We start from the raw sequence: 12,330 nt of genomic DNA, 5'->3' as shown, positions 1-12,330 counted from the left end.
GTGTGTGTGTGTGTGTGTGTGTGTGTGTTTTATATCTTCGGCCCACAAAGAGGCTGTAGCTCCCATTTAAACCTTCTTTCCTAGACAAACATCCATGCACACACTCTTGTCCATATTTTAGTTATATAAACCAGAGAATGTGAAGGAAGTAATGTCTTCCATTTGGGGCAGGGAATTACTGCTTTAAAACAGGACTCCCTCTCAACCGGATGGCTTTACTTCAGGGAAAATAGGACTGGGCAAACTGCTGAGGTCTGTGCATGTACTGATTCTTGAGCCTAACCAGGTAATGTTTCCTCTTCCGCCTTTCTTCATGCCCTGCTTCCTGTCTAGTTGCCATGTACCGAGAACCATCTTTGCATGACGTTGGAGAAACGGTCCCGAAGGCCGGGGTGACGCCAAGTAAAAGCACAAGTGCGTCTGCAATAATGAATGGAGGCAAACCAGTCAACAAAAGTAAGACAACATAGCCAGATCCTCACAGGTGTTGTGACTTACTCGTCCTGAGCACAGTTGAGCGATTTATCCTTGCCAGACATTTCTGCCACCGTGGCTGAGGAGCAGCTGGAAGTAAGCGGATGCTTGCTCTTTGCTGTCTCAAACTTCTTGGTTGCAAGTGGATAAATCTCAACCTGTTGCACCCCCCACAGCAAGAAGACACCTGGATAACCAGCTAAACTCAGACCATGGAATGCCCTACCAGATATGGAATGCCTTTTTAATATCTTTTCTGTGACTGTGACACTTCATGTGAATGACATACTTCACAAGTACCCTCGATACTTTGCCTGCTGACAGCTACCCATAATCCTTTTTGAGTCCTGTTTCAGCGAAATCCATGTGTTTAAGTTCAATTTTGTAGCACACAAATACTATTGATTAATTTCTAGTTAGAAGCTGTAAACCTGTGCTATTATGGATTTCCCTTCTTCCCGTTTTTACAGGGCTGCTCGCTCCACTGTTTGTGAATCTTTGGCAGGGGTTGTGTTCCTTTAAATCTTAAATGTTGCAGTTGGCTTAGTTCGAAGAGCGATCAGGAAATCAGGAAGCCTTCTAAACCTATTATTCCAAATTACATCTATAAAGATTAAGAGTGTTGTCTCTGGCTCACACGATCAATTAAACACACATATACGCTCTATTCAGTAGCAGGTACTGTGCTCCTGAGGTTGGCGTTTCGGGGTGAGAAACGGGTCAAACACAGTCCAAGGGAAATTCTCTGTGATATGTGTTTGACATCCCCCTATAGTTTCTTTGTGTGTGTGTGTGTTTTATACATATCACAAGCTTACTGGTAATGGTAACATTTGCCTTGCCCAGCGAGCAAGACCCACTGGTTTTTGAGAAAGTGGGTCCAAAGAACTCTGTAGGCCTTGTAGGCCTGATTAAGGTTCATTTTTCATCTACTAATCCTCATTATTTGGGAAAAAAGGAAAAAAATTAATAATTACAACCTACCAGAGTTGCGCTACCTAAATCCATTTCAGATATAATTCTTCCTGTTTTTAATGAACTGAACTTAATGCCATCCCGGGTTTTGGCTGCGTTCCACTCATACTCAGCAGAGCATGGGCAAGGCGGCTGTTGTGTTCTTTTCTGCAGCAGCAATGCAAACCTTAGTTATAAATTAGACTTTAATATTTTTGGTGTTTAATGACAAGTTTTTAAACTGGACACATTAGGAAAAAATATTTTTTTTAGCTCAGCATGCTGAGTCAGGTACTGTGTATTTCACCAGTCCATACCTCTAACTCAGTGTATTTGGGTCCAGGTTGCCCAATGGCTGGGGTAGAGGTGCCTTGCCATGATCTCAGAATGCAGTCTGTCGAATTATCCTAGATACAATTAAAGGCAAACCAACATGATCAAACATCAGGTTTTGGGTCCACTCAACTGATTTGCTTTTGTTTCATTTGCTTTCTTAATTTCCTTTTAAATAATTCTGAGCTGAGGAAAGACAACTACCAAGAAAGGCCATGAACAGTTGACTACACAGTGAAGAAACCATGCAAAATGTTCAATATTGGATATAAAGAGTTTCAAAATGTTTAATACTAACCTGTTTGGAAATATATTTGTTAACTCTGTGTATACTTAATAAAATTCAATGTTTTGTTCTCAGAAGAGTTAGTTGAGACCAAACTGAACCTCATTTATAGAAAACTATATGTGGGATCAATATACTGGCCTCTTGTTATTATTTCCATGTGGAAGGATGACCCACTCACCATTTCCCCCCACCTGCACTGTACTTACTAGGAAATTATTTTGTCACTGCTTTTCTAAGTCTCCATGACAGCCCTTACCCAGCATTTTAAAATATTAGCCTGCTTTGCTGATTAAAAATTTAGTATAAAATTAACTGTTTATGCTTATTTCATTTTCATATTGGATTCCATTTTAATAAATAAAAAGTTAGCATAATGTTTGAGTAGATTTATTGTTGATAATGCTGAAGTACAAATACAACAAAATGATTCTTTTGACCATTCTTGATTTCTTGTTATGCTATTTTGAAGCCTATTGTTTTTAACAGGGTAAGTTAAAATACATTGAATGGATTTCATTAACCAATTATTTAGGGGAGACATATATTCCATAATATGTGGCAAACTGAATAATTTAACTTGAAATTTCAATGACATGGGCTTAAAGACACTGGTTACTCCAACACACACACACACACACACACACACTAATTTGTTTTTGATAATCAGCCTTACTTGCTGGTTTCTTTTTCCCCTGCAAGCCTCTTTATTGGTTAAAATTAAGACAAGATTTATTTTTCTAAATGACTGAGATTTTTGTAAATGTGTACCTCTGTTTTGTTTTTTATATGAGTTGCCTATAAGGACATTTATCCCTATGAAAGGATGTCAAAATACTTTCTTCTCTAACATATGTTTAGACATATTGCAGAGGAATCTTTGTTATTTGTAAATTAGTTCAATCATTTCCTTTGTGTCTGGTCTCACCTGTTGCATGGGACGAGGACAGCACTAATGAACTGCATGTAGGATCTGTGTTTCCAGAACTGTTGGTATGTATTACTCAGTTTACATACAAAGAGTTTGCATTGTACCGTTTCTGTGTTTAATATCATTTGTTGTATTCACAAATACAACACACCGAATAAAATATTTATATGAAGACGTATTATAAAACATCAAACAACTTTGTGTAATGAAATGGCATTGCATCACCCACAAATATAGAGAAATGTCATGTAAATACGTTGGTAAACTCAATTTTCCCTTTTACCATGCCAAAGAAAATTTTAGCTCTTTCATGATACCTCTCTTGCTATTTTTCTGGGATAAGACTCCCTCATTTTTTCCCCTCAGAAATTAAGTTTGCTGTTATTAAGTGCAATCTGTCACTACTGATGTTCTCTACAGTAAATCTGATGGAATTCATCTGTACTTACATACTGTGTTTTGTACCTCCATTTACATGTCAATTATATTGAGTTTAATATCACATTCTTTTTGCATGCATACCTGGTGTGGGAAGGTTATTTCTACCGATTTGTTGCGGTGTCTGATTGCTTTACCCATCCCTCAACAATGCTCGGGAGTATTGATGGTTTTGATATTTCAAGTAACACCATTTTCGTTTTCTTATAAGTTTGCTTTGTAAACTCTTTTGCTATAGTTTCACTTAGAAAAATTATAGAAGAGATGCAAGTGGTCCACCCTATGTACAGAGTATAATAGTACTGAGCATCATTATAAATTCTGGAGAATTTAGAGATTCTTTTTCTAAATGTTTGCTTGTCCTGAGTGTTCTAGAGTAGGGGATGTCTTCAGGAGCTCCACCCTGGGCCCATAAGACTCCTGCGGCAGTCCTTCTAATTGTTTGCCTCTTGGAGAGTAAGCATAGTTTATCATACCTAGCCAATTGCTTAATTAATGCCTAAAGCACTAAAACAGTGAGATGTTTTCAGGATGACTAATATCAGATTTATTTCCTTTTAAAAACAAAACAAAACAGAAATGGAATAATAAAGAAAAAAACTTCTTGTTCTTTAAGTTAGACATGTATCACTTCATTTGAAGTTTTCTCCCTAATATCATATAAGGAGAATTGAAATTTGAAGGAGAGACCAGATTAAGAAATCCATGTTAGAAGCAAGTGAAAATATTTAACAATTATTTTCAATTTTATTTCAGAACCAGACAATATCCAGGGAAAGCAAGTAAGCTAAAGCCAGGCATGTCAAAATCCAGATGTGAACTGAACTGTGTTACTTTGGAGTAATGTACATTTCATAGCTTAGATTTCTTAGCTTACAAGGTGGCACACAGCCTATTGATTCCCTTGAATACTGAGTAGGGTTTCAAAGTTTTGATAATGAGTCTGCAGACGAAAACTGAGTTACATTTTATTTTATTTTATTTTTTTCTGGCTTTCTAATTCAGTCTAATCCTGATGTTTGCTGCCAGAGACTGTTTGTATTTAAGGGATGGAGGCTATTCCTTTCAATGGGCTGCAGGAATCTAGATTTGCTCGAGGAATGCAGAGAGAAAAAGTGGTATAATGATTCCCTTCTTAGGTCTTAGGACCTTCCTCGAATTTTACTGAAAAGACCTTGTAGAAGAATTACTCAGTGATCGTTTGCCCAGCAAGTAGGGTTTACAAACTGGTTGTAGCTTTCCTAGTTGGCATTAATCGCACTGTAACTTGGGACAAACTTGAACAAACCAATGAGATTTACACATTTTTCCCTCCTCCTATTACACGTTTGTTCTTGCCCTGCCTTCTTTTAAAGAGAGAGTTTCTATCTTAGTACCAGAATCAAAAGTCAAAGTACCAAATCACATTTAAGAAGGGTAGAATGTATGTCTGTACATGTAACTATGTTTATTTTTTTCTAATTTAAACATATAAATTAAATCACTTCTTAGTAGAGCTATTGATGTTTGCATTGCTAGAGTAAAAAATCACACATACAGACACACACAAAATATAGCAGATGGAAAAAGTAAAGAAAATATTTTTGTTTTAAAGGAAAAATACTCACTAGAGTTTAGGTACCATGTGACTTGTGCTATAACTTAATTTCAGTTCAATAATTTGTAGCTAAATGAACCCAGAATATTGTTGATTGTGAAATATTTTTAGTTTGTCAAAAAATTTGGACAAATCACACTCTGAACTTTATAATATAAACATTTCTCCATATTTGAACTTCTTAAAAAAACATGATGCTGAAGACATTTTTTTCTTATATTAAAATATAAAAAGAGAAGCACATTTTTGTAGTTGTTGTTAATGAAAAGGTTTGACAAATATAGAGAATTACAAGAAAAGGTTATGTGAGGAAATATAGGAAATCAAAGGCAGTTCCAACAGAGGACAGGTTGGCAAACAACTCCTCAGCTGTGAGTCAAATCCATCTTGCAATGTGTTTTTGTATGGCTCAGGAGCTCAGAATGAGTGGGGTTTTTGTTTGTTTGTTTGTTTTTTACGTTTGAAAAGTGTACAACACAAATAAACAAAGAATATGCAACAGAGATGTATGTGGCTCACAAAGACTAAACTGTTTAGTATCTCGTCCTTTCCATAGAAAACAGAGCTCTGCAACAAGGAATCTGAGTGTCATTTGTATTGTGATGGCTAGCTCATATAGGGAATTCCAATATGTCTGTCATCAAATAAGTCATCAACATTGCTTCTGAACAATTATAAAAGGTTTGTTAGAAGTTTAATGCTTAAAAAGGAGGAAAGAATATCATTTATATTATTTCTTAATTGCTTACATTCCCCTCATTTTACAAAACTGATACACCAATTGACATACTCAACAGTAGAGATACAACTAATATGGTTGCACTCCTTAATCTCAGGATAGAGATAACAATTTTATAAATCTATTAAGTATGAGAACACTATTAGTACTATAAAAATCAGTACCAGTTAAATTTTCTCCTAAATCATTTTCTATATTAAATTTTAAGTAACTCAGCAGATACATATTTATATTTTCCTTATTTTTGGTGATTTGACTTATAAAGTCCAAGCCATGATTTTCGAATATTTACATCATTAAGTAAAATTTCCAAGTAAAAATTTTCATCTTAAACAATACGGAAATGATTTTGTTACATTATTCTAGGATTTTACAAAAATATAATTCACATTTAGAAAAAAGGGTCTGTTTTAGCTCTAAATAATTAAAGTTTGCCTAAACTAATGTGTGTAAGTAGATTTAACTATAAATATATAAGGGAAGTCCAAATTATTGTACATTTTCATTATTTAATGTGAATTTCATACAGAGCAAAATTTCACCATTAAGAAAATAAACATTTTGTTTCTATCACTGAGTGAATATTTGTAATTTCTATTTAAGCCTTTTCTAGGTTTTTTTTTTTATCCTCTGAGTTTTTGAAACCATTTTGGTGCCATTTTATCATCATATTTCTTCTTGACTTCTTATGACCTACTTTTCCGGCAAGTAATGAACAAATCCTTAGAAATAAGAGAGTCTTTTAAGAGAAATGAATGCATATTTCAGGCCCATCATACAGCAAACTAGATATTATCTTTTTTAAAGGTGAGTTATCATCAAGTAATTTAAATAGTGAAGAATCAGATACCTTGTATATGAACCCCTGCCCGGTTTGAAAAATGTTCTATAACAGAAAATTGGTAGTCCTGAAAAGCAATTTTTTGTTGTTGTTGTTAATCATCAGTTGGTAAATACATATTGACGCAGAGTGTAAATAACTATGTCAGTGTTTATTAAAAATGTTAAATTGTACATTTTTCATAATTTTTTCCTCCATCTTAAGAGAATCTCTTTTTGTGAGTTTAAAATGAGACTGGAGAAATGACTTGATGACTGAAAAATAACCAGTGTTTTTTCATGGTGATCTGGCCTCTGCCCCCACACACCAACATTATACTTCACGTGTGTGTGTCTTCATCATCCCCATACTGAAATGTTGAATGACATGAAAACCTGGAAAAACATGATTGATGGATTTATATGAAGGTATGTCTTTTTCTTAGATTGTAAAATGGCCTTTCTTGTGTAGGGATGTGCATTTCTAACAACCGTGTAATTCAGCATTTTTCAACTCTGGCACTATTGACCTTTAAAATCAGATAATTCTTTCTCTTGAGGGGAGTGGGGTGCTGCCCTGTGCTCTGTGGGATATTTAGCAGCATCCCTGGCCTCTACCCACTCAATGCCAGTAGAACACCCTCCCACCCCACCCAGTGTGACAATCAAAATTGTCTGTAGACATTTCTAACTGTTTTCTGGGTGGCAAAGTTGCCCCTGTTGAGAACCACTGATGTAAATTATGGAAGGAAATTTCTTTCTGGTGTTATTTACATCAGAGTTTGCTTAACTCATTTTTAATGGGTACCCAGATTTCATTCAGGCATTCAGAAATAGAAAAACATACAACAGTCTGTTTGACCTGTCCTCGTGGTGATTATACATGGTTTCCTTTGCTTTTATATGTTCTAATTACTGAGAAAAATAAGAATCAGTCCTCTTCCATGTAATTGTTATGGATATTCTGTGCCAAGCCAGATTTCACATGCGTTTCCATTCCATCCATCCCAGCATTCACAGTTGCCACAGCTACATATTCCATTCCCTGCAATAAAATACACAGGGCAATCATTATCATGATGGAAATGGACCAAGTTAAAATATGTTATTATAAACCATAGCTGTTCATAATCAAAGTCATTTCATTCATCTCCGCAGATTTGCTTCTTGTGCAGCCATCTTATCATTATTCTTATTAAGCAGCCATAGAAAATCTGATCTTTCAAACAATTAATGGCATCTACTTGGGGCCACCCTCTATGTAGCATTGATCTAATAGTGACCATCCTGTATTACTCCAGCTGGGCTTCCATGTCAGAATTTTGATTTTCTGTTGAAAGCAAGTCATGTCTGTGTTATGAATAAATGCTAAAAGACATAAAGCTGCTTGTCATAGTATAAGGTAGTCTGAGTAATCAGCTGGAAGAGGAGACTTGTGTAGTAGGGATGGACAGAAAGTGAATGTCAAGCTTAATGACTCACAAATATTCATTTTTTACCTTCAGCTAGAAACAAGGAGAACAAACATACATGTCTCTATTTCCCCTGTAACTTGTTTAAGAAAATGTATTTTATAACCTGTTAGTAGGAGTCAATAACTTGGCATAGCAGTATCTATTACAGTCCTAACTTTTTTCATACTCCTAGGCCCACAACACACAGGCACACCCCAACCAACTAGTGGTAGCTGGGTCCTGTTTAAAATAATATTCCATTCCCTAAACCATGTGCAAAGTGAAATGGTGGTCAAGAGAACTCTTCTTTTTTCAGTACGTAACTGCATCTGTGTAAGTAGTGGCGGGGTTACATCGTGGAATTTTCCCTAAAATCATATAATTTGTATTCATTATTTTGTATTCTTCTATGCCTGGGAATAATATAGCTTATTCCCGACTGCCCACCTCCCCGTACAGTTGCTTTAATAGTTGGCCCTTGAGTCCATGGAAGCTCTCCTGCCCAGTGATCTACAGCTGTGTGTGATGGGTGTCATCCCTCTTCATTGCAAACTGTGGCATGGATCAATTAGAGTGGGTCAATACTGAACCTGTGCAGATCAGCCCATCATGTTTGTCACAGTCTCTGTCATCACAGTCGCAGAATTCTCCCGAAATATACCACTCTTCTGCAGAACAAATGCACTTTCCACAGTGACAAGAACCTGAAATCACAAAGGGTATTATTGGCTGTCACCACATACCGAAAGGTTTCTGTCTAGAATAGAATACCATCAATGCACTGACAATAGGCTTCTAATAACCTCTCTTCCAAAGGTAAAAGTTTATTGAATAGCCGGTTACTCAGAGGGGAGCTTTACTTACTGTAATTCATAAAGGTTATCCAGGAAAGGCTTCATTATGGATCTAGACAGTTGCAATTAGCCTTGAGCAAATGTTCCATGGCCCAGTCTGGTTGAAATGTCAATGAGAGCAGAATGTGGCTGATTCTTATAGATGGCCTTCCAAAAAGGTGTTCAAAAATAGATGTTACTTTTTTTTTTTCTGAATTGAATCAAGTTTTAAAGGTTTCTGTTCTTTAAAGGAATTGAATAGTAAGTTCTATTAAATGAATCCTCATTTTATAATTATAACGTTTTCTAATTAAAACAGCTACTAAATTATTGTGCTTATAATTTGAGATTTTTGTTTACATGGTCTTCTTAAAATAAGGACACACCTGCATATAGGGTGGCTCATTAAATGCTAAAAGTACATACACAATCACTCATGTATGTTTGATTTATCAAATCTCATGCTCAGGATTTCCTGCCATAACCAATGCCAGCTCTAATCTCCCCAAATGTTCATCTTTTATGAGGCTCTAGATTCAACCATCTTTCTTATTTCATCCATTCCCCCTCTTTTTACTTCCTACTTTATTAAAATTTTGCTCTTTGATTATTAAAAGTATTTTGGTTTAATGAGAAGCACTCTTATTAATGGTACATTTAGAAGCAAAGAAAATAATATGAAATTAAATGGTGTGAAAAAGAGAAGAAATTTCTCTCAGTCTAAATGTCTTTACATGACAGGCTAAAAAACCATCACATGGCAGAATTCTATAATAACAGTAAAGACAACTTTAAAATTAAAAAAAGAAACACACATATAATGGACATCCCCTCTCTTCTATTTCCTTGGATTAGTTGTGTGTTTTTTTCCAAATGTGATTTCTTTTGACTGAAGACGGCTATCACTTTAAGAGAATGTGAAGTAGAAAAAGTATTTTGACATAGTTAACAAAATTCCAGACTTGGTAAATTCAAAATATATTGGGAAGAGGCAAGAATCAATCATTAGTGCCTCTATGGAACATAGTAACTAAAAACTAAGTTAATAACCTGGGTGATAAAAATGATTAGAGAATGGAATTTATATTTATTATTGAGCTGATGAAAGGATTCATATAAACATGTCCCATGAATCAAGCACTTCGTGGTATTTCGTATCATGGAAACTAGTGGATGCACTTTAGCTGCAAGAATCCCCAACCGCCAAATTAAACTTTCAACATTCCTTGTCACACTTCTCAAGGTAAGAAAGTAGTCAGAATTAGTTATATGCTGAGAAATGCATTTACATTTATTAACTTCTTGCTTGACCACAACATGATTTCACTTAGTCCTAACTTGTTTACCTGAGGGTCTAGGTTGATTTACATGCTCTTGAGCAAAATAGAAAACTTTCGGTTCCACTGAGTGACCAATAGCCTGCTGGTTGCACTGGGCCCATAGGCTGGGCCACTGGGGTCAGTCTGTGAGTGGTCTCATCCAGGTGCAGTGTTTCTTTCTTTAGAAATGTATCCTAATTGTAAAGACTTCCTTTCAAATTTCTAGGCACAAAGTGCTCAACATTCAACTGCTAATTTTGCAAATGGTTAGCACTGTATCTGCAAGCAAAAAATTCATTGACTTTTCCCTGAACATTTCCTCAGAAGGGACCATATTTAGTGCTTTATTTTCATGAGTGGAAGATTATTTGAAGAATTTGACTGTTTTTCATTGTTTCCAAAACAGTATCTCCCTTACTTTGCAAAATCGTTTCTATGACAGAAGCAGAAGTAAATGACTGTATATGTCCATCATATTCATGTAGTACTCCTACTATATCCTTTTTCCCTCCACAATTCATGAAAGATCTTACGTTTCATCTTAAATTTATCCCCTGGCTCTGGAATTATTCTAAGCACTGCTCTTGCTTCTGGAATGCTTAGCTTCAGACCATAGCGAAGAGTTTTCCTAAAACTGGAAAGCTCAGCTAAAGTTACTGTGGTATACATTGATAGACTATTTGATGAGTAAGTTCCAGTTCCAAAAGCCTACTAGTCACTGAAATACTTAGAATGAAAAATGGGGATTGATTTTTGTATTTCGTATTTGTATGTGCTATGAAAAACTAGCTTTCCTCGGTCAGCATTTTCCCCAGCTGTGTTGTTCTTTCCTGTTTGTCAGTTCTCAGTGCATCTTAGAGGTAGGAAATTCTTCTACTGCTTGTGAAACTAGGAATAGCATAGCATGTAATAATAACACAGGGTGATCGTTATTAGGATGTCTTACAGCATCTTTGTTGTAGAGTGTTCTGGCTGTTTTCATCAATAACTGGGGGTCAAATTGCCCATCTCTGGAAAGGGAAAAACTGAGGGAGAGGATTCTGTCAAACAGATATAAGCCACATGACTGCCAAGAGGTGACTGATGATTCAGCTCAGCTGGCTGGGACCCACTCACACCCAGGAGACTCAATCCAGTCACAAGGAGCAGCTGGTCCATCTTGGCAAGAACTCTAGGGTGGTAAATTCATGATCACAACACCACTAATCCATTTATTTTCTTTCTCAGTATGAGGACCCTTAAAAAGGCTCTGATCTGTCTTCTGTGCTTCTTTACTGGCTTCCATTTCTGGGGAATCAGCCATATTTTCTCATTTATCTTCAGAGCATCCTTAGGACTTAAGAAAGGGAAAGAAATGAAATTCTGCCTTCAAAGATGAGAAAATGGAAGTACAGAGAGGATAAGGGAAGTGCCCACAGCCACACGGGCGATAAACAGTTAACCTAAGATTTCAATCCAACTCAGTCTACTCTTCCGTCTATCTATCTGCCTATGCGTGAGGCCTCTCACAAGAAGAACTTTCACGTAGTTTCAAAAATGAGTTGTGTGTTCCTGTTGCTCTGACTGACAGCTATGTTGGGTGAGGCAACTAGACCACTGGCCTAAGGGCAGTTTTTGAAGCATAACATTTACCCTGTCTCTTTTCAAGGATGGAGAACAGATCATTGTGGGGTGGAAGTAAGAGGTGGGTGGGTGGGTGGGTGTAAGTGTAACTTGGACTTATTTGTATGTCGTGGGACTCCACAGTATCTTTGTGAGTCTAAGAAGACATTTGATGACATGCAATTATAGCCATCATCATTCAATATCTTTAGGAATATTAGAGGTGATGATGGAGATCTCAGTTGAAGTTGCCAAGGTCAAAAGGTTATTATGTCCTTGGATACACATACATACCCAAACAAACCAATAAGCAGCCTATGAATTATATCATGTATTTGGCAAAGGTAGCTAAACTTAGGGGAGACCTGGCTCTAAGCTCATCTCTCCGGTTATTCACGAGAAAAACAATTTGAGTCTAAGGATGAGGCACCTTTGCTAGCTGCCCCATTAATAAAGTGGACTTCCTTTTTCATTCATCAAGCCTGACAAAATGCTGCAACCTGACATCCAAGCAGGCAGTTTTCACTATTGTACTAACTACTCCATCTGTT

The 12,330-nt window shown here is 36.3% G+C and overlaps 2 protein-coding genes across 6 annotated transcripts in view; one reads left to right on the top strand and one right to left on the bottom strand.

The window, feature by feature from the left end:
- Positions 1-4,004, top strand: part of FGF14 (fibroblast growth factor 14) — a 600,644-nt gene extending 596,640 nt beyond the window's left edge. For all 5 annotated transcript variants that reach the window (XM_033104270.1, XM_033104274.1, XM_033104273.1 and 2 more), the window contains one exon: positions 334-4,004. In XM_033104270.1, coding sequence (XP_032960161.1) covers positions 334-470 — 137 coding nt within the window. In that variant the 3' untranslated portion in view covers positions 471-4,004. The remainder of the gene's footprint in view (positions 1-333) is intronic.
- A 2,362-nt stretch (positions 4,005-6,366) lies between these two features.
- ITGBL1 (integrin subunit beta like 1) overlaps positions 6,367-12,330 on the bottom strand; it is a 193,671-nt gene continuing 187,707 nt past the window's right edge. Inside the window, exons 10-11 of the mRNA XM_033104269.1 lie at positions 8,616-8,729; positions 6,367-7,616 (exon numbers count right to left, since the gene is read on the bottom strand). Coding sequence (XP_032960160.1) covers positions 7,525-7,616; positions 8,616-8,729 — 206 coding nt within the window. The 3' untranslated portion in view covers positions 6,367-7,524. The remainder of the gene's footprint in view (positions 7,617-8,615; positions 8,730-12,330) is intronic.

The sequence above is a fragment of the Rhinolophus ferrumequinum genome, chromosome 4 (assembly GCF_004115265.2).
Source record: "Rhinolophus ferrumequinum isolate MPI-CBG mRhiFer1 chromosome 4, mRhiFer1_v1.p, whole genome shotgun sequence".
Classification (NCBI taxonomy): domain Eukaryota; kingdom Metazoa; phylum Chordata; class Mammalia; order Chiroptera; family Rhinolophidae; genus Rhinolophus; species Rhinolophus ferrumequinum.
Note: the sequence above shows the minus strand (reverse complement) of the source record. Positions and strands in the feature narration are given on the sequence as shown.